Source organism: Taudactylus pleione, unplaced genomic scaffold (genome assembly GCF_031769625.1).
Source record: "Taudactylus pleione unplaced genomic scaffold, aTauple2 ptg000496l, whole genome shotgun sequence".
Lineage (NCBI taxonomy): Eukaryota > Metazoa > Chordata > Amphibia > Anura > Myobatrachidae > Taudactylus > Taudactylus pleione.
Genome location: NW_028284898.1, coordinates 997,672 through 1,023,814, shown reverse-complemented (window position 1 = coordinate 1,023,814; position 26,143 = coordinate 997,672). Strand labels below are relative to the sequence as shown.

The 26,143-nt window shown below is 44.4% G+C and overlaps 1 protein-coding gene across 1 annotated transcript; it reads left to right on the top strand.

Annotated features, from left to right (window-relative positions):
* The first annotated feature begins 1,808 nt into the window (after positions 1-1,808).
* Positions 1,809-25,847, top strand: LOC148502465 (uncharacterized). The gene is made up of 5 exons (XM_088449801.1): positions 1,809-1,888; positions 13,218-13,232; positions 23,139-23,870; positions 24,000-24,819; positions 25,785-25,847. The coding sequence occupies exons 1-5, from the start codon at positions 1,809-1,811 to the stop codon at positions 25,845-25,847; spliced, it is 1,710 nt and encodes a 569-aa protein (XP_088305927.1).
* Positions 25,848-26,143: the final 296 nt, after the last annotated feature.

Here is a 26,143-nt window from a genome sequence, read left to right as displayed (position 1 = left end):
TAACAAACAGGAAATCAACAAATAAGATTAATTTCGTGACTGGGTGTATCCTAAATCGCCAATTAGAAACCCAGTACAATTCCAATAAAGTTATTAAAGACACTAAAGCAGATAATTAAACATATTGGGTTTCTTGTTAATGAGCTCCCCCAAAAAAAATCCAATTGCCATATACTCAACTCTTCTATGTATGTCCCTTGATCAATTTTAAATAGCTACAGTGTATAATGTTGGCTGCCTCACATCCCAACTATAACTCTGGGAATGCTGATGAACAAACTATGGTATACATAAACAGTGGTGGGGTGGGGCCTCACTGGGAAAAGGTGTGGCCTCACAGCACTCCCCCAGTTTCATCACTCTTTGGGCATGTCCAGCACTCCCAGAGATGCCGGGCTGCCCCTGAGACTCTCCCTACACTGCCGGATCCTCCTCAGTGACCAGGAGCCGAGCGCTGCACTGTGATGTTAGTGTGCATTTCCCATCTCCATGTAAGTGATGAGGAGCAGGCATTGTGGAGTCACCCTCTCGGTGGGTGACACCTGGTGTGGTCCGCACCCCCAGCCCCTCCTAATAATGCTAATGTTCATAATCATATTGCTGGCTAGCATGTATAATTAAATAAGATCAAATGCATTCCATAGAGTACATCTCTCACCCCACAGCAGATGTACAATCTTACTGTCTAGTTCACACTAATGGCCTAAATGTCAGGCTAATGGAGTAAATCTTTATCAATGTTTAGGAGAATAAGTTGGTTCTGGATGCAGGTGGAACAATTCATAATAGAACATATGCTAAATTATCTTCTGTCTCTACATTTCTGGGTATAGTGGGCCTGATTCAGAGATAGGTGAATTTAGAAAATCGAGCGCAACTGCCCAATGTTTTAAATCTGTGCTAGCATCTGAGATGCATTGTAAATGTGTCCTAATGGTTACCGCTGGTGGATGCAGATCGGAAATGCACGGAGACTCAAGTAAGTTTGTTAGGCATACCTTGGGAGTGACTGGGGTGTGGCTTTTGTTGGCCGGCGTGTCGGGCACATGCTGGTGACAGGGACTGCATTGAAAGGATCAGTTCCACAGGCACCTGTGGCCATGTATCGTTGTACACTCTCAACAACCATAGGGCAGCTCTAATATCCGATGGTGCAACCGCAGTGGGATGGAGCTGAAGCAGGTGGGCATCACATTAGAAAGCTGGAGCCTTTACTGAACCCCAAACAAATACATTATAGCAAAACTTTGAGACACAACAAATTTACAAAACTGTAGTATAATATAATTTTATAAATGTATACTATAGTTTTATAGTGTGATTTGTGGGAGGGTTGGGTATGGGATCGTAGCAGTTGGGATGCCAGCAGTGAGAATACAAACATCGGCTTCCCGACAGTCAGAATCTCAAGTCAATTATGAAAGAGCCATAACCCTCCCCCTAACCCTCCCTCTAACCCTTCCCCTAACCCTCCCTCTAACCCTCCCCCTAACCCTCCCCTTCCCCCACAGTCTAACCCTCCCCCTAGTAACTACAAAGCCGGATTAAGGGGGGCAGGCGACAGGGGCAGATGTCCCAGGGCCCCCACAAACAGGAGGGCCCCCCCACATATATACCCACCGACCGGGGGACTAGGGGTACAGGTGGCCTGCTGCCTGCGCTGTTGCATGATCAGCAGGGCACAGGCAGATATCTGTAAGGGGACAGTCTGGGGATCCGCAGCGCTCAGTAACTTTATTGAACCAGCGGTACCAGTGGACGATGCAATAATGTTTCTTTCATTTAATCGGTGCAGCGTGCATGATATCATGTCGTCACACAGCGATGCCCCCATTGAAAGAGAGCAGGCAGCCGAGGAGCAGTGCTGCAGTGAGCAGCCGGAAAACAGGTAAGGTAAGTATGGGGGATGGGCGCTGGGGAGGGAGATGCTGTGTGCCGAAGAGACAGGTGGGGTCTGTGAGAGGGTCACCAGGCAGTATTGTGGCAGTATTGGAGGGGGTAAGGGCCTCCACAACTTAGTTGCCCCAAGGCCCCCACAAGACTTAATCCGGCCCTAAGTACCTAACCTCTAATCATAAACCTAACCCTCCCTCTAACCCTAATACTTACCGTCATGATGTCAGCGGTCGGGATTCTGACTTCTGTCAGGATTCCGGCACCAGTATCCTGACCGCTGGCATCCGAACTGCCAGGATGCCGACTACGCCCCCTGTGGGGTTACTCCATTTATTGCCATTAGTATTTGGTTTTTTAATGGCTGTGCCAAAAAATATTATATTCTGTCTGTTCATCACAACTGATATGTTTTATTAAATACAGCAACTCTGTTAATTCAAATAGAAGATAATGAATAATTATTATAGCCTTTACATACATGTATCTCAATGATGTTTTAGATGGAAATAATTTCATCCTTTGTATTCTTAGAAAGTTATGTTGGTTTTTCATGTCAATGTAACTGATTTATTTCTTTTATCTGATGATCTTTTTTACAGTTTATTACAGAAGAGTTACAGATTAAATGCAGCACTGGCAGCTGTAACAGGTGACTGTGCCTATTAAGGTGTGTTGCAAACCTGTGTAGTTATCTTCTCTTTGATCTTATTTATTAGATACATAAAATTCTTTGTACCTGAGATTTGTACAGTGACAGCGCAATGTTGCAGAGTTAATTTACGACCTGGTACTTGGGAGCCGTGTTAGTTATACATTTTGTTAGATAGTTGATAGTTGATAGGGGAGGTTAAAAAAGAGCCCTGTGGGGTATGTTCTGTCAGCATTGATCATGTTGACATGCATATGTCGACATGGTCAAAATGTCAACACAATTAGCATGTTGACAGTGACCATGCTGACATTAATCTTGTATACATGGATGATATGGCAACATGATTGAATGTTGAATAGTGATATAATGTTTGTGGTGGCCCAGCAGTCACTTACCTGGTCAAGGCGGCATCGGTGTCTCCAGTGTTCTCTTCCGGTACCTCATGTGAGCAGCAGTTCTGGTGCCAACACCTGATGGAACGGCATTCTGTTGAGTACTTTTCTCTTACCCCTGACCATGATCCCTCCCGGTGGCAGCTAAACCTAACCATTGGCTGAGAATGTCAACTTCTCACATGGCAAGTTTTCAGATGTTGACATTGTAAACATGTTGACATTCTAACTGTTGACTATGTGACCGGATCCCCAAATGCCCACTATGTTGCCAAAAGTAACATTCTGCAAAAATATATTCTTTGTACAATATAGTATATATTAAAGTAGCCAAGATACATGAGCATTATGTTCTCTATACTACAGCTACTGCAATGGGTGTTGTGTTAAACTCCTGATGGATGAATCATAATATTTATTTATTTGACGTATGGGTCAAGTTTTTTGTTAAATTAAAGGCTAACTACCAAATTACATATACCAAATAACAACATATAGAGGAATACAAGAGTCATGCTTTATAGTGATCATTTCCCAGGCTTAACAAAGAATATTATATGTAAGAAAGTGACAAGCTTGATGATGTACAAGCCTATATACAGTACTCTGACAATGAAAGCCCAAATCCAATTCTATATACAGTATGTGGTGTCATTATGAGTTATATCTGGTGCTGCAAGTTTTGGAATCTAGTCTTTGTGAACATAAAGCACCACTTTATCTTGGTGTGGTGTAAAGATCAACAGACAGAAGGTTGACAATGTATTGGTCAACACCAAATGGTCAACAGACAATAGGTCAACAGGTACAAAGGCCGACAGGTACAAAAGGTCGACAGTGCAAAATGTTGACAATGACAAATTGTCACCACAAAAATGGTTGACGCATTTGTTTTAAGGAAAACCCTAACCCTCCACCCAGGGCCGTAACTAGGGTAGTGCGACCTGTGCTACCGCACAGGGCACCGCAGGGCAGGGGGCGCTGTTTTATCCTGTCAATTTTCTGTTTATTGTCATTCTCACTTATAGCTTCCTCTTCTTTTATCCCCAGCATCTCCTGGCCTCTCCTATGTCTTACGTGGTCCTTCCCCATGAGACCGTGGCCCTTTTTTGGATGTGTGTCTTATGTCCCTATTTAAAAAATAGGGGAGGGGGGGCGCCAATGCTCTTTGTGGCACAGGGCAACAAAACGTCTAGTTAAGGCTCTGCCTCCACCTAATACCTAACCCTCCCCCTGGTGCCTAAACCTAACCCTCCCCCAAGGGCCTAATGCTAACCGTAGCCTAAACCTAACTGCCCCCCCAGCAGCTAACCCTATCCCTTCCCTAAGTGCCTAAACCTAACCCTAAACCCTAACCATAACACTAAGCTTAAAATGTAAAAAGAAAAAAAAACATATTGTATCAAACTTTTATGTGTCGACCATTTGGACCTGTCGACCTTTTGCACTTTCAGCTGTTTGTCAATCGACATTTAGTACCTGTCAACCAATTGACTGTCGAACATCTGGTGTCAACCAGTACATTGTCGACCTTTTGTCTGTCTACACTTCATACAGATACCCCTGTATCCGTGGGCAATGGAGGAACTATTTCATATAGCAAATATAAGAGTATGATGACTTTCCACACTGCAGAATGGCACTTACAGTATATCTCATGCCAACATCTGTCCAAAATGATAATCAAAGTAGCAACAACTGCTTAAATTTTTTATTGACATGCCCAGAATTGGTGCCCTCTCTGTCCTGCCATGAATCCGAAACCTGCTCCACATGTTAGTATATTACACTAGAAGGTTATATTCTTGCTCTTTAAATAAACATCATTTGTATTACAGAAAAATAAAACATAGTTGATCAGTAGCCTACATTGAAAAAATACATTTATTAACAAGATTTAATGCCACAAACATTTGTTGTTATAGACAATTTCCTCTAAGACAAAACATCATTGTCTGTTGTCCTAAATACAACACCCATAGCAATGATCCATCCATAGGTACAGGCAAAAGTTCCTGCAGTAACTAGTCATTCAATTTCATATCTAGATCATGTGTCAGAGCTGATTGACTGTGAATTATGTCTATTTAAACTAATTGTTTTAGTAGAATAATTGAAAATGTCTTGAACACTGAGCTGTGTCATCCATGGGTTGTCCCTTGACCAGATCGTACTAAGATAAAAACCCATGCAGAATTCATTCATTAAGCATTTGGTTTGTTGATGCTCTCCTTGGATATTTGTTAGGACTGAAGGACTTTTACAGAACACAAACCATGGGGACCTTACATTTTATTTCCTTGCCTTGGTTTCTGCTATTGTTGGCCATTCTTCCTGGGACAGGTAAGACAGACGCTCTTTGGAAGTGGCTTTATTGCGGAGTATGTGGTCCCTATCCATGTACAGTGGATAAATTAAAAGTGATATATCTAAAATAATGCTAGAAATATATAAATATTACACAATAATAACAATACGGTATAATGAGTGTAAATAGATAAATGGATGGAGTGGCATAATGATGCAACAGCAACATTTCTTAATGAACTTGCTATTTTTAAACAAGAAAAAAGTTACGACTAATCCATCATAATCCTAAAATGATGTACAACATATATTTTAATTCTCTATAAGTACAATGTAATACAATCTGAACACGCATTAACATATGTAGGTTGGCTTTGCTCCATTCCCGCCCATCCACTTTACAGTAGAGAAGCTTGATCACTTTGCGTACACAGGGATCTCCATATTTCTGCTTATCTATCCTATTCATGTGATTTTAAGATGACCAGACTAATACAATTTAGCTTCAGCTTCTACTAAGTGTTTCCCCTTTCTTCTTTCTTCGTGGCACAGTTCTTAGGGGGAGATGTGTCAAGCCTTAGCGAGAAATTAAATGGAGTAGTTGCCCAAATCAACCAATCATCTTCTGTCATTTCAAAGACTGTGCTAGATAAATGACAGTTAGAAGCTGATCGGCTGCTTTGGGCAACTGCTCCTAGATTTGATACATCTCTCCATGTGGCAGAAAACTCTTCTATTTTTATCTCTCTCTGACATTTGATTTTTTTTTATTATTCCACCCTTAAAAGTTGGTTAGATTCTATTGATTTTATTCAGAATATCGTAAGTCTACATTAAAGAGACTGTTGTCATGTATTAATTAGAGATGCTTAAAGTTCAGTATTAAGGGCAGTTTGAAATTCAATTGAAAATTCATATTTCAACCTTGAACTATTAGTTTAGTTTAACATCACTTCAGCAACATTCAGTTACATTTATTTTAAAATAAGCTAAAAAAAATGTATTTTCTGCATGTTTAATACTAATTGTCTACAGTTTATAGCATTGTTTATTTTTTTTAAATTAATTTGATTTATTACTTATTTTTGAGTGCAAAGTTCAAAGTCACCCCAATAATAAAAATACAACACTATGTAGACATTTAAGCTGGAAACGTTTTGTAACTTACAGGCAGGGCCGGGTCTATGATTACACGTGGTACACGGCCGCGTAAGGCGCCACATAGTGAATGGCGCCGCGGCCGCGACCATGCAGAATTATTAATATACTGAGGCAGCAGTGGAGAGGCTTACCGCGGTGCAGACTGTGTCTCTGTGACACAGCTGCACCGCGTGTCTAGCGCTGACCGGACGGAGTTCGCTCAGCACTACACTGTGCCAAACACACAGCCGCCAGTGCCAGCAGCTGTGTGTTTGTTTCAGCAGCTGATGAGAGTCTGTCACACTCTCATCGGCTGCTGCTGCTCCCACTGTGTGCGCCATCTTGCGGCTCCTGCAGCTCGTAATGGGAGAGACGTCATAACGTCATGACGTCTCTCCCATTATGCAAAGCGGCCTGGGAGGATGGACAGAGGAGCTGATAGCAGCGGCGGGAGAAGGAGAGGGGATTCAGGTAAGTGTTTTTTTTTCATTACATGTGTCTCTACGGTGTGGGGGACTACAAGGGAGGAATACTACTGGGGACACTAGAAGGGGGCATTACTACTGGGGGCACTACAAGGGGGGGCTACTACTGTGGGCACTACAACAGGGACTGTTACTGGGGGCACTACAAGGGGAGACTACTACTGGGGCACTACAAGGGGGGATTACTACTGGGGGAACTATAAGGGGGGAATACTACTGGGGGCACTACATAGGCGGTACCTCCACTGGGGGCACAACAATGGGGGCACTACTACAAGAGGGACTACTAGAGTGGGGACTACTACTTTGGGCACTACATGGGGGAACCTCCACTGGGGGCACAACAATGGGGGGACTACTACTAGGGGCACTACTAGGGGGGACCACTACTGGGGGCACTACATAAGGGGTAATACTGGGGGTACTGCACAGGGTGGGGAACTACAACTTGGGCCACTGTTTAAAGGGCACTGCATTAGGGGTACCACTATTGGGGGCACTGTATAGGGGGACTACTACTGGGGGCACTATATTAGGGGCTTACTACTGGGGGCACAAGGGGCACTGCAAAGGGGGGTCATTATCGTGGGCACTGCATAAGGGGGCGCCAAAAATATACCCGCTTACCAAAAAATTGGGGCTAGGGCCGACCCTGCTTACAGGTATTGCAAATTTTTGTAGTCTTTATAATGTGCGAGAACGTAACACAATTTTCCAACTTTGGAACCTGTTTGACCACTTTGAAACAATTTCAATCATCTCTAGAAAGGGCATTTCCATCAAGTTTCATTTGAAATGTGGTGCTTAATTAAAAAAGAAAAAATTGTGAAAAACACAAATGCTAGGCACTGTCTAGGGCCCATCCCTGTGTGTTGTGTACACAATACTCAAATATTGCAAAAATAATTTAAATTAAAACCAACATAAAAAATATACACGCATATAATAGAAGTGCTGCTGTATACCCTGGGTAGTCTCCAAGGAAAGATACCAAGATAAACAATCTAAAAGCAATATTCTAGGAAATACGGCGCATAAATGCAATGTAAATTAACCACATATAACAACATATATAAATGTATCAATTGATAATAAGTAAATGAATAAATAAGTACTGTGTGAGCGACTTATACAAATATATATAAAAAAGTTTAATAAACATGATATACAGTGCAAATGTTATACCAAGCAGAATCATATGGTTATGATACGTAGAAATGATGTAGAATGGGTATTTTAAAACACCAGAAATATGGACCAATCCCTCTTTTGCAAAAGCAAATAGTAAATAGTCAATGGAGGCTCCAAATATAATTACCGGGTGCCTGTTCAGTCCTATCGGGTGCAGTAGTAAAGATCCAGCAGGGTTGGAATAACCTGCAGCTTGTGCAGTCTCTTGGTTGTAAGATGCTCCCAAATAGTAAGGTTCCAGTAAGGCTTGGCTTGTAATCATCTGGTTTTAGATGGAACAAAGGACCTCATTCAGAGGTGGTCGTTAGTTGCAAGCGGTCGCTCTTAATCAGGGCGGCCGCTTGCATCCTGAACGACCACCTCCTTGTCGATCGCTAAGCTGTGGGTTAACACCCACAGCTCTAGCGACCGACATGGGTGATGTTCGCGATGGTCGTGACCATCGGGGCTTATGACCAGACCCTAAGGTTGGGTCTGGGCACTCATAAGCCCCAGGGAGCTTCCTGCTCTGATCGAGCAGGAAGCTCTCCACTGACATCAGCAATGATGTCAGTGGGGCTGCCCCCAAACGGCAAGTGTTCCGGCGGGAACGCCTCCGTTTGGGCAGTCACGCCCCCTGCCCGGCTCCCAAACGGGGCGAGCTGTCACTCCCCATCGACAGCTCGCCCCATCTGCTGCGAGACCCCTAGCGACGGAGCGTCCGTCGCTAGCCGGGTCTCGCTCATGTGCACAACAGAACCGACTCTGTCGTGCGCATGCCCAGTGGGGCAACATCGAGTCGGTTGCAAGCCCTCAGCACTCGAACCTGACTCTGAATGACCCCCATAGTCTCAGTCCCAAGATGGTAAGCAATAGGGGGTCCAGTAAAGTGAAAATCTCTGGTAATCGGTCTGACACGTTTCCCTGTCACAGACAGCTTTTTCAAAGGCAATTAAAATAATAGTAATTAAAAACAGCTCTCTCTTGAAGAGAAAAACTATACTCTATAAATACATTCCCCTTGGATATTTATATTAATTTGTATAAGTAAATTATTTATTTAAATTAACATAAACTTCTCCTGACAGGAACTTTTAATAAAGGGGCAAAAATAGAATTTCTGCTTTCTGGTATAGAAACCTGAATAGGGAGGACCATAAGAAATGCATCTATCTCAGCCCCCTGTTCTCCCAGAAAGATAAGATACCATTTATATTAAAACAGAGAATTTCCATTTTAAATTATGCAAACTACAAAACTCAGTTGTAGTCTGACAGCTTTAAGTTACACCTGTAAGTTATCTCAGGAGGCGCTAAATGAATCTTTTCACTGGACCCAAAAATGACATCCCTGTCACTTGGCACAATAAAGCCCATTAGCACAGTTGGACATGATGCCAGTTTGCGTAGTGCCCAAATGTGTACTGTACATGCACAAACAACAAGCCACATGCATATGTCTGTATGTAGATCTGCTGACATGTGACATTTGTGTCTGTTGGTGTCTGGAGAGGTGGGATGGGGGGAGGGGAAGGCTAATACAGGCAGAGTACAATAAGGTCAAGTTTGCATAGTTGGTAGCATATTATGACCCACTTAGTGATGCCCATATGCCAGTCAGTAGCTGTATCAACTGCGGGTATCCTAACGCTGGTGCAAAACCACAATGATGATAATGATGATGGTCTGATTGGCTGATTGAAAATTCACATCAGCAGCTGATTTCCTCGTTGATTGCACATATATTATACGATTATGTGATACATATAATAGGTGGTGAGATCCATAATCCACTACAATATTGTTGATTGAAGTGACAATAATTTAAAAGGCAAAACCTAGACAGGTAACCACTACACCATGGAATATATGGGGATAGTGGCATAAATAATAATTAAGTTTTATACTTTAAGGGGCACATATATTATTTATCAATAAAGAGACAATATTTTTTATATTTATGTAAAAAGTGGACAATATTTTTTCTGTTAAGTACAAAGGGGTGCCTTTATACTTAACATTATATTATTTTAAATAGTTATGGCGACACAACATTCTTTTCTAAATAATTATAGGAACATACATATTATTTTAAATAAATAAGGGAACTTATATTCATTGTTAGGTATAAGGGGGCACAGATATTAGTTTTATTTATTTAAGGGTACACTTTTTATGTCTGCTTTCATCTGGTCAGGGGTACTAGGAAGTGACCCGTGCTAATGTAAGGGGCCAATGAAAGATCACATGATTCAACCTAGAATGGCTGCAGCCTGCATTAAACAGCATGAGGTTCAACTGCATGCAATTTAGAATGTCACCAGTGCTTAGAAATTTATCCTTCACACTACAGAGTAATAATCGGGTTGTGTCAGGGGCAAAATTATGCAATATGCGGTGATCACAAATCTGGCATGATACAAAATAAAAAGCCTTTTGCTCTGTGGATAATGGGACTTGTATATTAGCATAGAATATTATTGTGCATAAATTCCTACCCAATGGTATTTACTGTATACCATTTTTTTGTATTTAGACATCAGAATATATTTTAATAGAAAATTAAGGTCATTATAGTTCACAGAAAGTTTTCAGTTCACCCCCTCAAAAATAAAACCTTGAGCACATGACCACATGGGGAATTTGTACAAGATTGCATAATTGTCTAAGTGCGTTTATACAGTATATAGAGTGTAGATGAGTGCAGCTCCTGAATGCAAGCAGCATGTGGTATTCTCAAGCTCCGGATTGTGACTATTTTTAACAAGACATTTATCTTATGATAATTAGACAGAAACCCCATCCCAAGACATCTAGCAGTACTGTGGTGTGGAGTATGGGGTTCCACGCTTAAAAATTAGTTTAAGGAAAAGCAACTTACCTTACCAATGCTGGTCTCCTGTTCTGTCTTGTCAGAAGTGCTTTGTTACAGAGTTACAGAAGTTGTTTCTAGTTGGGACAATTAGGTGTTCCTTGTATATTGTATTATTATATTCATCCTGACATAATTATCAAATTGTTTAAGTGAATCATTCAATTAAAACTTAAATAACAAAATGCTACCTTGCTATACCAGTTGTTTAAGTAAAATCCAAGTGATAACTTGGTGCAGTAATGACAAATTCAGGACTGTAGTTCTACTCATTTTAATATTTTTAGTTTGACAGTATGGCATTTATACACAGGGAGGGGGGGTCCACATGTGATTTGTAAAAACAGACATCTCAGCTGAATAATTTCCTAACAATTATACAATAACAGCCATATAAAGAGTTTAAAGTGGGTCTCCTTGTGTAAATGAGATCAACACTTTGAGATGCATTATTTACTAATAGCAGAGTTATTACCATTTTCTATTATACAGTGGCACATTAACAATGGGTGCAGAATGTCCATAGGCCCCTGAGCCAGGTAGGGCCCGTGCCCACTAACCTGCTGCTAGCCATGAGACATATGAGGTCGAAGCTGGTTTTGTTAGGTACACTGACACTTCTTCCCGCTAACTCTACAGCTGGACACATAATGACCAGACATTAGTTATTAGGCTTTGTGCACCTTTTTGGACATTATGTATTCTTTTGATAAGAAGAACCTATGCATTCCAGTAACTTGAGTTTTTTTTGCGACCAGCATTCAGCACACACACAGCAGGGCAAGCCCATTATCTATCATATGCTCCTGTGAAATCATACTGATTTATGCTATTTGATTTTAATTTATGGGAGGGGGCTATAATGGTCAGGGTTACCTTGCATATTGCTTATTAGACATAGAGAATACAAGATCTAGTCACATTAGGATACAGGGGAGAACCAGCAGCTCCTCTTCTTACTGGAAAGGGTCTGAACAGTTTAACAAATAAGATTTATAAACTGTAACATCGTTGTATGTTGACACCATAGTCTCCCTGTAGCAGTTTGACAAGAGCTTCAGTGAATTACTCTGTTCTTTGTCTTCTACTGTATCAAATACTTTTTTTTATTTCAGTAGACTAACAAGCTTTTCTTGCATAATCTATTAAACTGAGCAAAGTGAAGATGTTAAAGTCATAAAGAAGTTAAAAAGCCATTTTTGCATGAGAAACGTTATAAAAAGAAAAGACAAATATAAAGATAGCCTGCCGCGTTTTAAATTTGTAGGAGAAGGGTTAAGATTGGGGATGAGAATAGAAAGAATGGAAAACCAGAGACTTAAAAACAATGGGTCATATGACCACAATGGTTATAGCCTCTTAGGGACTGGTTGGGGGGCCAATTGCCAGTATGGTCCGGTGTTGTTTAAGTGCTGTCCATAACTTAACGTGTACTTGGCTAGGACAGCTTTTTTCCTCTGCAGGGCAATGTCTTGCAAGGAAGCGGAAATGCTTTTTCCGTGGTGGGTACTGTTGACATCAGATGCCGGGAGTGTTGTGGTGTCTGGGTCCAGTTTCCTTGCCTTCTGCCCTTGTGTGGCCCCTTCTTCTGCATCCAACGTGTTTCAAAGCAATTGATTTTTTCTCAAGGATGGTGCTTGTTCATTTATAGGTATTTTTATACTGTAAAACTTTATTGAAAAAAAAAACGGAAGTGCCCGGAATCGGAAGTCTATTTTTGGCAGTAACCACATGTTGGATGGGTTTCATGGGCTGTCAGTGGGGTTAAAAAGATTATTCATAAAAAATTAAAATGTTCATTCTCATGTTGCTTTTCACACAGGGAGAAGAGAGTTGAGAGGAAATAAAAAACAAAGAATAAAAAATGAATATAAATTAAAAAAAATGAGTAGATAAAAAAAAATTATATATGTATTTAAAAAAAAAAAAAAAAAAAGGAAAATAAAGAAGCAAACACTGAATCGGGACTTTATAAGAAATTATCTTAAATAAAGTGAATGCTCAGCAGCGATATTTCGGAGAATCTTAACCCTTTCTCAAGCTGTTCTAACATACTGCAACTGTTCTATATTTTTTAAAACAGGACAATTTACATCACTACATTATTAAGATCATGCACTGTTATACAGTCTCAGATCTTTACTAACATCCACAAATCTATTTTTTATTGGTATAGCAATAATTCTTAAATATTATCATTATCAGAATCAACAATGAATGTATTAAAAATGTATAGTACTAAACGTGCAAAAATTATTGTGTATTTAAATGCAAATTTAACTGAATATTTTTTTTGTTTTCTAGGTGCACAGACCACAGGTATGTAAATTTTAATTCACTTCTATGATTATATCACCCTCATTCATTTATATATCTCCTTCACTCTTTTGCCTTTTGGATAACAGAAAAAAAAACAATTGTGCTAAAATAAAATTAAATGTAGTTAAGATATGTTTTATATTATATATTTTGAAGATATGTTGCTGAAAAAATAGATTTTCCATGTTATCATCGCACATTAACAAGTAGACCCAAAAGTAATTAGTGACGAAGACAGTTCCTATGTCCTCTCAAACTATTGGTTCATCTCAGTTCTAAATTAGGCAAAACTGAATTTTTTTTTATGAAAATGGTGATGCTAAAGTTATAAGAGATTTGAATTTTGGGGGTATACATTGGTTTGTCAAAGCTGGCAATCATCATTTAAGGGGAGATGTATCAAGCCCCGGGGAGAGGTGTATCAAGTCTTGGGTAGAGAAAAAGTGTAGTATTTGCTCAAAGAAACTAATTAGCATATAATAGTGGGTACACACTGTACGATTTGCAAACCATCCAATCTCGTTTGTGATTTCCCTTGAACTCTCCCTGGCAGCTCCAGTGCATGATGTGCAGGAAAAGCTGCACTATGTCCACCAGATCTATTGTGCACATTCTAATGATTTGCATATTCATTAGATCGTGTGAGAGATGCATGCACATATCAGGGAGATTGGTGATACATGCATATGTTTGTAAAAAAAATAAACACAGATGCACGGACAGGATCAGTGAGCTCTGTCTGTGCTGCTGTGTTAAAAAACTGTAAAACCTGTGTAAAATTAAGAGAAAAATGCTGTGCCCCCCCCCCCCCAAAAGAACAACCAGCCCATGGCTTTGGAGACCTAGTGTTTATTGTGCTAAATAGAATGGACAAATTATGTTCCTTGTATTAAGTACAACCAGCACTAAGCTATTCAGAACCAGTGCTGGTTGCCAAAATACAAGTGGCAAAATACATAGGGATCCCCTGTATTTTGCGCAACCAGCACTGGGCTCTGATTCAGTGCTAGTTCTGGAAATGCAGGGGGAAAAATGCATAGTGTTCCCCTGTAAGTTCCAGAACCAGCACCAAACTTTTTCTAGTGAGGGGGTAATGCCACAGCCAGGCAAACCCTTTAACCGTGTCCTCCAGCCAAAGCATTACACTTGAATGACAGTCAGCCCAGGCTGAAGATGATTATGTAGCTGGGGACCCCCCTAATAAAGGGGTACCCCTCTCCAGGGCACCACAGGCCTAGTCTGATAGCCCAGGGCTATCCCCAGCACCCCTGGAGCAGTGGGTGCCAGGATGATTGTGTAGTGTGGTGTAAAAAATAGGTGAGATAAAATTGTCTTCTGCAGTTGTACTACACGTACCAGCAAGCCTCCCCTGCATGCGGGTACTTGGAGAACCACAAGTACCAGCATGTGTGGATTATGGGTCCGCTGGTACCTGTAGTTTTACAGCAAAATAAATATTTAAAAACCACAGAACACACACACTGTTGAAAGTAAAAATGTTTTAAAACATACATGCACACATACATACACACTCACACTCACTATCACACATACTCATTTATGTACCCCTCAGGTCATTCATGCCAAAAAATCCATACCCACCTCCGCCTATTCTTCCATTATGCCCTCTTCTGTCCATGTAGGCATCCAGGGTCTTGGCAAAACAACAAACCAAAAATCCCGGACCAGTGGACATTAGTACTGTCCTCTAAAGACAGTACTACCCGAATGACCACTCAGCGGCAATATTTCACTATAGAAATCCTGGTGCCGTGCATTCATTGGCTGATAGAGGCGAGCCAACTACCTTTCATCCAATGAATGGTTCCCACCACTGAAGTCAATGGTGAGAATCGCAACGGCAACCTTAAGTAACCTTGCATAATGCAGTAATGCCCCGCATGCTGGTACTTGTGGTTCTCCAAGTACCAGCATGTAGGGGAGGCTTGCTGGGACCTGTAGCTCCAAGGCTAAATATAATATTTTTACTACTATCAATTATACCAAATTACATAATCAACCTGGCACCCACCGCTCCAGGAGTGACAGGGACAGCCTAGGCCTAAGGTGCCCTAGAGAGAGGGACCCTTTTATTGGGGGGTCCCCAGCTCCCCGCAGATCCCCAGCCTTGGCTGACTAGTGGTCAAGAGTAATGCTTTGGCGGGGGGACTTGGTGAAAGGGTTCCCCTGGCTGTGGCATTACCCCCCTGCTAGAAAAAGTTTGCTGATGTAATTTACAGGGGAACCCTATGCATTTTTCCTCTGTATTTCCAGAACCAGGACCGGATCAGAGCCCAGTGCTGGTTGCACTAAATACAGAGGACCCCTGAATTTTGGCAACCAGGACTCTGAATAGCCTGGTATTGGTTGTGCTTAATACATGGGAACTTTATGTTGTTTGTGCCCTGTATTTAGCATAACAGGCACTGGGTCTCCAAAGCCCGGGGCTGGTTGTTCTTTGGTGGGGGGAATGTCTTTTTTTTTCTATTTTTACTCAGGTTTTATTTTATTTTATTTTAAACACAGAAGCACAAACAGATCTCACTGATCCATCCGTGCATCTGTGTCATTGATACACCGATGCATGTATAACCAGGGCTTAAAGTGGTCCTAGAGAAGTGGTGGAGCTCACCCTCCCCCACATACACACACATATTAAGCATAGCTACTCTGAGAGGCCAGAACAATGTGAAGACTGATCTTATTCTTTACACACACATGCACACACACACACTGTTGTGTATAGGAAACTTTAAAGTGAATGGCTGGGGGCCTGGGGACGAGAACCTTTGGAGGCTATGACATTGTGAAATATATTTTAGATGCTTTTTGAGTACATCTGCCGTCAGCAGGTCGTTTAAAAAGAAAAAAAGTTCTCTATCCCACTGTCTCTTCAGCACCATCTTCCTGTGTTTTACAAGCATCAGCACCCCATTCCCATGTCTTTACGACAACACCCCCCCTGTGTCTCTCCAGCTTACCCCCTTGTGTTCTTCACCATCAGTTCCCTGCCTCTGTGTCCCCCGCCAGCAGCTCCCTGCCCCTGTGTCTCCTCTCCCACTAGCAGCTTATACCCCCGGGTCACCCTAGCAGCAGCTCCCTGCCCCTGGTTCTCCTCTCCCACCAGCAGCTTATCCCTCCCATATTTATCTAACAGCAGCTCCCTGCCCATGTGTCTCCTCTCCCAGCAGCAACTTATCCCTCCCATGTCCCTCTAACAGGAGCTCCCTGCCCCTGTGTCTCCTCTCCCACCAGCAGCTTATACCCCCATGTCTCTCTAGCAGTAGCTCCCTGCCCCTGTGCCTCCTCTCCCACCAGCAGTTTATCCTCCCCATGTCCCTCTACAGTAGCTCCCTGCCCCTGTGTCTCCTCTCCCACCAGCAGCTTATACCCCCATGTCTCTCTAGCAGTAGCTCCCTGCCCCTGTGTCTCCTCTCTCACCAGCAGCTTATACCCTCATGTCTCTCTAGCAGTAGCTCCCTGCCCCTGTGTCTCCTCTCCCACCAGCAGCTTATACCCCCATGTCTCTATAGCAGTAGCTCCCTGCCCCTGTGTCTCCTCTCCCACCAGCAGTTTATCCTCCCCATGTCCCTCTACAGTAGCTCCCTGCCCCTGTGTCTCCTCTCCCACCAGCAGCTTATACCCCCATGTCTCTCTAGCAGTAGCTCCCTGCCCCTGTGTCTCCTCTCCCACCAGCAGTTTATCCTCCCAATATCCCTCTATAGTAGCTCCCTGCCCCTGTGTCTCCTCTCCCACCAGCAGCTTATACCCCCATGTCTCTCTAGCTGTAGCTCCCTGCCCCTGTGTCTCCTCTCCCACCAGCAGCTTATACCCCCATATCTCTCTAGCCGTAGCTCCCTGCCCCTGTGTCTCCTCTCCCACCAGCAGTTTATCCTCCCCATGTCCCTCTACAGTAGCTCCCTGCCCCTGTGTCTCCTCTCCCACCAGCAGCTTATACCCCCATGTCTCTCTAGCAGTAGCTCCCTGCCCCTGTGTCTCCTCTCCCACCAGCAGTTTATCCTCCCCATGTCCCTCTACAGTAGCTCCCTGCCCCTGTGTCTCCTCTCCCACCAGCAGCTTATACCCCCATGTCTCTCTAGCAGTAGCTCCCTGCCCCTGTGTCTCCTCTCCCACCAGCAGTTTATCCTCCCCATGTCCCTCTACAGTAGCTCCCTGCCCCTGTGTCTCCTCTCCCACCAGCAGCTTATACCCCCATGTCTCTCTAGCAGTAGCTCTCTGCCCCTGTGTCTCCTCTCCCACCAGCAGCTTATACCCCCATGTCTCTCTAGCAGTAGCTCCCTGCCCCTGTGTCTCCTCTCCCACCAGCAGTTTATCCTCCCCATGTCCCTCTACAGTAGCTCATCTTTGTGCTTGCCCTGGCCCTTGCTACTCTTCATGGCTCCTCAGTGCACTATGCAGCAGCAGTGAAGGAATGACATCACATACACTGTGCCGCAAAAGGAGCCACTGGGATGCAAGGCCACAAAGTGAGTGACAGGAAGGAGCAGGCCATGGGTGGAGGAGGAACATGGAGCCAGAAACCAAGGATGGGGAGGCGGCCACCACCAGACAGTGGTACTCTGTCTGTAGGACTTCTATTCAGGGACGTAGCAGCGGGGGAACTAGTTCCACCTACCATTAGAGGTGACAGAACTCAGTTCTACACCGTTCCTGCCCACTTTAACCCCTGTGTATAACGGATCTCACTGATCCGTCCATGCATCTGTGTCATCCATGACAATGTTCAGCGTGTATACACACGGAATGATGTCATGCAAATCGTGAACAACAAGTTGAGATCTTTCTGCATGTTGAAGAGATCAGTGACCACGACGAATGACCCACGGGAGCTTGCATCACATCATTATCATGCCCACACGCGGCTCTTTTTAGAACTATTTGTCATTCCAATCGATCCAAAACAGCCAAATCGTTTAAAAACACGTGCCGTGTGTGGGGGTCTTATCTGTCATTACAAATACTGTGCTGGATAAATGACAGAAGCTGATTGGTTGCTTTGGGCAACTTCTCCACTTTATCACACTCCAAGGCTTGATACATTTACTCTATAGTATATATGTTTCTGTGTTATGCTGCATAATATAACACTGTAAACTACCACTGATATACTATACTATACTATACTATACTATACTATACTATACATACTGTACTATACTATATTATACATACTATATATACAATACTATACGGTACATACTGTAGCTATCAAAATATACTACATGGAATATGATGCATGCAAGAACATATATAGGTTAAATATAACATGAGTAAATACCACACCTAATTACAAGACACACCACAGTTGCATCATAAATTCATTATCAGCATAGTGAAAAAGAATATATGTTTCTATTATGACTACCTGTGACATTAGCTTATGGAAGGCACTATTCTAGCGAGATAACCCCCTTATATCCAGATCTACTCTCCTGTACTGTAATTTAATGGCTGTTGTTTGTAGATAATACTGGAGATTGCTTTGCTGAATAGTGAGGTCACTATTGACTAAGGGCCTGATTCAAAGTAACTGATGGTTTGCATATTACTCAGACTGTGAGAGACAAGTGCATGAGCAGCTTCTGTACTGTGGGCCTGATTCAGAGCTGCTCGTAAGCGGCCGCTCGTTCGCTCCGAGCGATGTTCGCACATCTGCGCATGCGTATGGGTTGTAATACGCATGCGCCAACCAGTCAGTGCGGTCGGAAATCGTGTGCTCGGAAAATAGCGAGAGTCTGCTAATTTGAGTGACAGGATGAGGCGTTTGTGGGTGGTATCAGGGGAAGGTGCTTGAAAACGGGGAGTGGAGATCCGAACGCAGGCGTGCCAAAAGGTCAAAATGGGCGTTTAATTGGTGTGCATAATTAACAAAGCAGCATCATCGACCACGTCACTTGATTGTCTTTTAGCCTGATCTGCTCGCATGATTGCTTTAGGAAAATGCTACCACAAGAATAGCGAGCAGTTCATACGCCTTTCGATGTACTCGATTAATCTAATAAATAGTGGAGATGACGTATGATGCGAGCAGCCAGGGGGCGTCTTTACAAAATAGCAAGCACATGTTTCGTTCGCTCGTTCAGACATAGAGGCGTCAACAGACCGCAAAGAGCGAGCGCTCTATTTAAATATCCGGCCCCTTTTTCTGAACGAGCGAGCGCAAATAGCGTCCGGCTCTGAATCAGGCCCTGTGCACGTGCAGGTCTCCCACTGTAAGATCTCCCAAGCATATTTGCCAACTCTCCCTGATATAACAGCAATGTCCCTGTCTCCCTGAAGAGTCCAGCAATCTTCCTGATTGCACCTTTTCCCCCATTATGTAGCTGTTATATACAGAAAACCCCAGCGCTATATTCATTCAAACTGGATAATTAGTATAATTTCCCTGCATTGGGTATAAGGCACAATGATCCCTATGGCTACATGCGTTTTTTGAAAAGTATCAGTGTGTTTTCATCATCAAGTAAATCTTACTAACTGCTTTGGGGCTCATTTACATGTAGATGTAAGGCCATTTTATGACGCTCCTCTCATGTAGCAGCACACGCCCACTTTACCACCGTGCTCATAGGTGCTGCTGACACAATCTCTCTCAAATGCTTTTTAAAAGTAGGCAAGTACAGTATGCCCCCTGCCGCTGCCTGATTGACAGGCTGTGGCCGTTTGAGGTCACCCCCTGTTTCCTGGGAGTGTGGAGGCCAGGATCTGCGTCTTCTGGCTCAGACTTCCTGGCCTCAGAACTGGAGCTGCAAGAGGCAGGGGCGTATCTATAATGGGTGCAGGGTGTGCAGGGCACATGGGCCCCTGGGTCCGGGGGGCCCTCACCACACATCCTGCACCCATAGTCCTATCCTTACCTCTCCATAGTGCTGCTTTGCAGAGCCTGGCTGGAGCTGCAGAGCAGTAATAATCACTGGGATGCGCTGTACTACTGTCCCCGGGAAAACAGAGTGGGTACCATTTTCGTGGACACCGGGGTATGCGCAGTAGATTAAGGCACTAAGCCAGAATCTACAGTGCACCGCAGGACCACCAGAGAGAGGAGGGGGCCTGCACTGAATCTGCATGCAGGCCCCCTCCTCTCATAAAACACCCCTGGTGAGAGGCAATCTGAGTAACCACAGGGTTACTCAGATTTCCGATGGTATCGCAGAGGATCCCATTCTGCACATTAGGACACAGCACTCAGATCTGTGATGCAGTCAGGAGAAACATCTATTGACACCAGACTGCATTAGCACTAGGGATGAGCGGGTTCGGTTCCCTGAGAACCGAACCCACCCGAACTTCGGGGATCCGGGGCGATCCGAGCCCAAGCTCGGATCTCCCTGTCTGCCCCGGATCCCTCTCCCGAGGCAAAACCTCGAGATCTGCTGTCGGAAGCCTCTACCTTTGCGGAGAAATGAGGTGCTGGCTGCAAGTTTATCACACCAACGTTTTCAGCTTCTTTACTTGCTGCAAACATGGGGCCTGATTTAAAGTTGAGAGTAGAGTAATATAGAGCAAGTAGCTGAGCATCTTGGTAACACCATGTTGCACTGCAGGTGGGGCAGATGTACAGTGTGCAGAGAGATTTAGATTTGGGAGGGGCGTGTCCAAACTGACATCTAAATTGTAGTGTAAGAATAAAGCTGTGCAACATTTGTGAGCTACATGCAAAAGCAGCCAGTATTTACCCCACATGCAAAATGGGATGTAGTCAGGAAGCCAGCGGTCGAAGTGGCTTCCCGACTGTGAAATCCCGGCATGGGACTAATCATACGCATCGAAATACAGATGACTATCAGGTAAGCCGGACATTGGGATCTCTTAGCCAAGGGAGGGGAGGTTAGGTTTAGGGACTCCCGGGGGGACATAGGGGTTGTTTTCCCCCCATAGGGTTAGGGTTAGGCTACGGGGAGGGGAGGTTAGGGTTAGGCATCCCTGGGAGTAGGTTAGGGCTAGGCACCTCCCCGGGAGGGTTAGGCACACCAATAAAACGCCCGTTTTGACCTTTAAGCACGCCTGCGATCGGATCTCCACTCCCCGTTTTCAAGCACCTTCCCCTATTACCACCCACATACGCCTCTTTCTGTCACTCAAATTATCAGGCATTCGCTATTTTGCGAGCACATGAATTTCGGCCGCACTGAGTGGTTCGCGCATGCATATTACGATCCGTACGCATGCGCAGTTGGGCAAACATCGCTCGGAGCGAACGAGCAGCCACTTGCGTCCGGCTCTGAATCAGGGCCTTAGTCAGGATTTTCAGCTTTCTGCCTTCCAGCATCAGTATTACATCCGCTGGGCCTAAGTTCGGCGGTATGTTATACCAATTCCTGCAAAACAAATGCACCCCTTGCATTGCAAAATGGTTTGTGCAGGTACATAGTTACTTGCTCTATCTTACTCTATTCCCAAATCTGAATCAGGCTCATTGTCATCTTGATCAGACTCATACGTTTCTCTGAAAATATTTTTGGATTTGGACACAAGCAAATGCATGACATATATACACTTTGGTGTTTCCCTTTTGTAGTCTGTAAAAACGCAAACCACACATAATAGCAGAATAAATTGGCTATCGCCATACCAGCTGCATTTGTAGACTGTGGGCCCGATTCTGAGCGCACACACAGCCGATGTCGGATGCAGTGGAGCAGTGTTATTGTGCTGCACATGCGACTTGCTTTGTCAGCACACAGATGACCTGATTCAGCATAGATCACAATTGCTGCCACGTACACCGAACGGGCGATGGTGCATCTGCGTATGCTCTGCAGTGCGCGTGCACAGGTTATCATTGTGATCGCACTACGATCATGCACGCAGATAGAAAGCCAAGCCATCGCAGAGTGAGTGACAGGACATCAGCGTTTGGGGGTGGTGACGAGGGAGGGGTCAGAGAAACGCAGGCGTGCCAGTCCATATAAACGTCATTTCCTGGTTGTGCATAAATTAGCCACTATGACAGCATACGCAACTTGAGTACTCATTGCGTGTAATGTTACTTGCAATCTATGAGACAGGTCAGAGCTGCTTTAATTCTGTGTGAGGGTCCATTGTTACTCGAAGTAATCAGTTTATATGCAGGACTGTAAGGTATTACGGATGTGAAAAAGCGGTTGTGGGCATCTCTACGCTGGCTGTGTCGTTGCAAACAGCATATTTTTGCAGCAGAATTGCATGCATCTATGCAGCCACGATCACAATAGCGATCCGTGATACATCAGGTCCAGAGTCATTGTACTGATTCAGATGCATGGGCTCCAAAATGTATTAGACATGTATTGGCCATTCCTGGACGATGGCAGGGAATTGGCTATTCTGATGCATGGCGATGCCACCACTTAAGGGAGTGTTGCCGTCGTGGTGCTGATGTACGCTGAGAGTGGATGCATATAAATATCCTTCATTGCTAAGTTTCGGAGGTCATGCTCTAGTATGGGTCTAGTGAGTCTAAAGATGCACCAAGTGGTATATAAGCATCTAAAGAAGAAAATTGGGCGTCTCAGTACACGTACATTTGGGTACAGGGCTCTACGCCAGGGAAGGGCTTGTCTCAGCATCAGCATTAAGTCATAGATGGACTGTAACTGTGACAGAAGACGCGCACATGAACGCCGATGTGTCCTATTCAGAGTCCTCCCCTATTAAACTAATATATATCCCAGAAAGGAAAAGCAAAAGGTCTGCTCAAAGATTGAATGACCAAAAACCTTAAATCTCTATGGAACATTCCTATTCTACAAACAATATTTTTAAATATGATTGATAATGATAAATACAGGAAGCTCAGTGACCTAAAGCTTAGTGAGCTAATGCAGGAAATAAGGAAGAGACTCAGGATCGTAATAGTTATGACAATTATACTGATCAATATATTACATTGTCAATTTCTGATAGTTGTGAATTATGTTTTACTGCAGAATCAACTACAGTTCTGATTACAAGCACAGCTTCAACTGCTCCCCCACCCTCTACTACAACACCCACTGCAACAACCACTAATACTGCAGCTCCCACTTCTACAGTGGTTTCTACTACTACAGCGGCTCCCACTTCTACAGCAGCTCCCACTTCTACAGCAGCTCCCACTACTACAGCAGCTTCCACTACTACAGCAGCAACCACTACTTCTACAGTGGCTCCCCCTACTACAGCAGCAACCACCACCACTGCAGCTTCCACTTCTACAGTGGCACCCACTTCTACAGTCGCTCCCACAACTACAGCAGCAACCACTTCTACAGCAGCTCCCACTACTACTGCAGCTCAGACTACTACAGCAACAACCACTACTATTGCAGATCTCACTCCCACAACGACAGCAGCAACTACTACTACTGCAGGTCCGACTTCTACAGCGGCTCCCACTTCTACAGCTGCTCCCACTACTACTGCAGCTCCCACATCAACAGTGGCTCCTACTACTACAGCAGCTAGCATTATTACTGCAGCTCCCACTTCTACAACGGCTCCCACTACTATAGCAGCAACTACTACTACTGCAGCCCCCACTACTACAGCAGCTTCCACTTCTCCAGTGGCTCCCACTATTACAGCAGCAACCACTACTACTGCTGCTCCCTCTTCTACAGCTGCTTCCACTTCTACAGGGGCTCTGACTACTACAGCAGCTTCCACTTCTACGGCGGCTCCAACTACTCTAGCAGAAACCACTACCAATACATCTCCCACTACAACAGCAGCTTCCACTTCTACAGTGTTTCACTCTACTACAGCAGCAACCGCTACGACTGTAGTTCCCACTACTACAGCAGTTTCCACTTCTACAGTGGCTCCCACTACTACTGCTGCAACCACAACTACTGCAGCTCCCGCTACTACAGCAGTTTCCACTTCGACAGTGGTTCCCACTACTACATCAGCAACCACTAGTACTGCAGCTCTCACTTCAACAGTGGCTCCCACTACAACTGCAGCAAGCACTACTACTGCAGCTCTCACTATTACAGCAGTTTCCACTTCTACAGCAGCTCCCACTACTACAGCAGCAACCAGTACTACTGCAGCCCCCACTACTTCAGCAGCTTCCACTTCTCCAGTGGCACCCACTACTACAGCAGCAACCAATACTACTGATGCTCCCACGTCTACAGCAGCTCCCACTTCTACAGGGGCTCCGACTAAAACAGCAGCTTCCACTTCTACAGTGGCTCCAACGACTGTAGCAGAAACCACTACTACTGCATCTCCCACTACTACAGCAGCTTCCCTTTCCACAGTATCTCCCACTACTACATCAGCAACCACAACTACTGCAGCTCCCACTTCAACAGTGGATCCCACTACTACAGAAACAACTACTACTGTAGCTCACACAACTACAGCAGTTTCCACTTCTATAGTGGCTCCCACTACTACAGCAGCAACCACAACTACTGCAGCCCCCACTACTACTGCAGCTCCCACTACAACAGCAGTTTCCACTTCTACAGTGGCTCCCACTACTACAGCACCAACCACTAGTAAGGCAGCTTTCACTTCAACAGTGGCTCCCACTACTACAGCAGCAACCACTACTACTGCAGCTCCCACTACTACAACAGTTTCCACTTCTAAGGTGGCTCCCACTACTAAAGCAGCAACCACAAATACTGCAGCCCCCACTACTACAGCAGCAACCACCACTATCGAAGCCCCTACTACTACAGCAGAAACCACTACTACAGCAACTTCCTATTCTCCAGCAACTCCCACTACTACAGCAGCAACCACTACTACTACAACTCCCACTTCAACAGTGGCTTCCACTTCTACAGCTGCTCCCACTACTACAGCAGTTCCCATTTCTACAGCTGCTCCCACTACTACAGCAGCAACCACTACTTTTGCAGCTCCCACTTCAACAGTAGCTTCCACTTCCACAGATGCTCCCACTATGACAGCAGCAACCACTACTACTGCAGCTTCCACTTCTACATCGGCTCCCACTACTACAGCAGCTACCACTACTACAGCATTAACCACTACTTCTGCAGCTCCCTCTTCAACAGTGGCACCCACTACAACAGCAGCAAGCACTACTACTGCAGCCCCCACTACAATAGCAGCTTCCACTTCTCCAGTGGCTCCCACTACTACAGCAGCATTCATGACTACTGCTGCTCCCACTTCTACAGCTGCTTCCACTTCTACAGGGGCTCTGACTACAACAGCAGCTTCCACTTTTACAGCGGCTCCAAGTACTCTAGCAGAAACCTCTACTAATGCATCTCCCACTACTACAGCAGCTTCCACTTCTACAGTGTTTCACACTACTACAGTAGTTCCCACTACTACAGCAGTTTCCACTTCTACAGTGGCTCCCAATACTACAGCTGCAATCACAACTATTGCAGCCCCCACTACTACTGCAGCTCCCACTACTACAGCAGTTTACACTTCTACATTGGCTCCTACTACTACAGCAGCAACCACTAGTACTGCAGCTCTCACTTCAACAGTGGCTCCCACTACTACAGCAGCAACCACTACTACTGCAGCTCCCAATACTACAACAGTTTCCAATTCTAAGGTGGCTCCCAGTACTACAGCAGTAACCACAACTACTGCAGCCCTCACTTCTACAGCAGCAACCACAACTACTGAAGCCCCCACTACAACAGCAGCAACCACTACTACAGCAACTTCCATTTCTCCAGCGTCTCCCACTACTACAGCAGCAACCACTACTTTTGCAGCTCCCACTTCAACAGTAGCTTCCACTTCCACAGATGCTCCCACTATGACAGCAGCAACCACTACTACTGCAGCTTCCACTTCTACAGTGGCTCCCACTACTACAGCAGCTACCACTACTACAGCATTAACCACTACTTCTGCAGCTCCCACCTCAACAGTGGCTCCCACTACTACAGCAGCAAGCACTACTACTGCAGCCCCCA

What these genes read in the sequence shown, in the direction of transcription:
- LOC148502465 (XM_088449801.1), top strand. Translation starts at nt 1,809, where the DNA reads ATGTCGTCACACAGCGATGCCCCCATTGAAAGAGAGCAGGCAGCCGAG. An exon ending in GGGGCTCTGACTACTACAGC is followed by an intron (nt 23,871 to 23,999) that starts AGCTTCCACTTC and finishes TACGACTGTAGT; the next exon opens with TCCCACTACTACAGCAGTTT. An exon ending in CAACAGTTTCCACTTCTAAG is followed by an intron (nt 24,820 to 25,784) that starts GTGGCTCCCACT and finishes GGTGGCTCCCAG; the next exon opens with TACTACAGCAGTAACCACAA.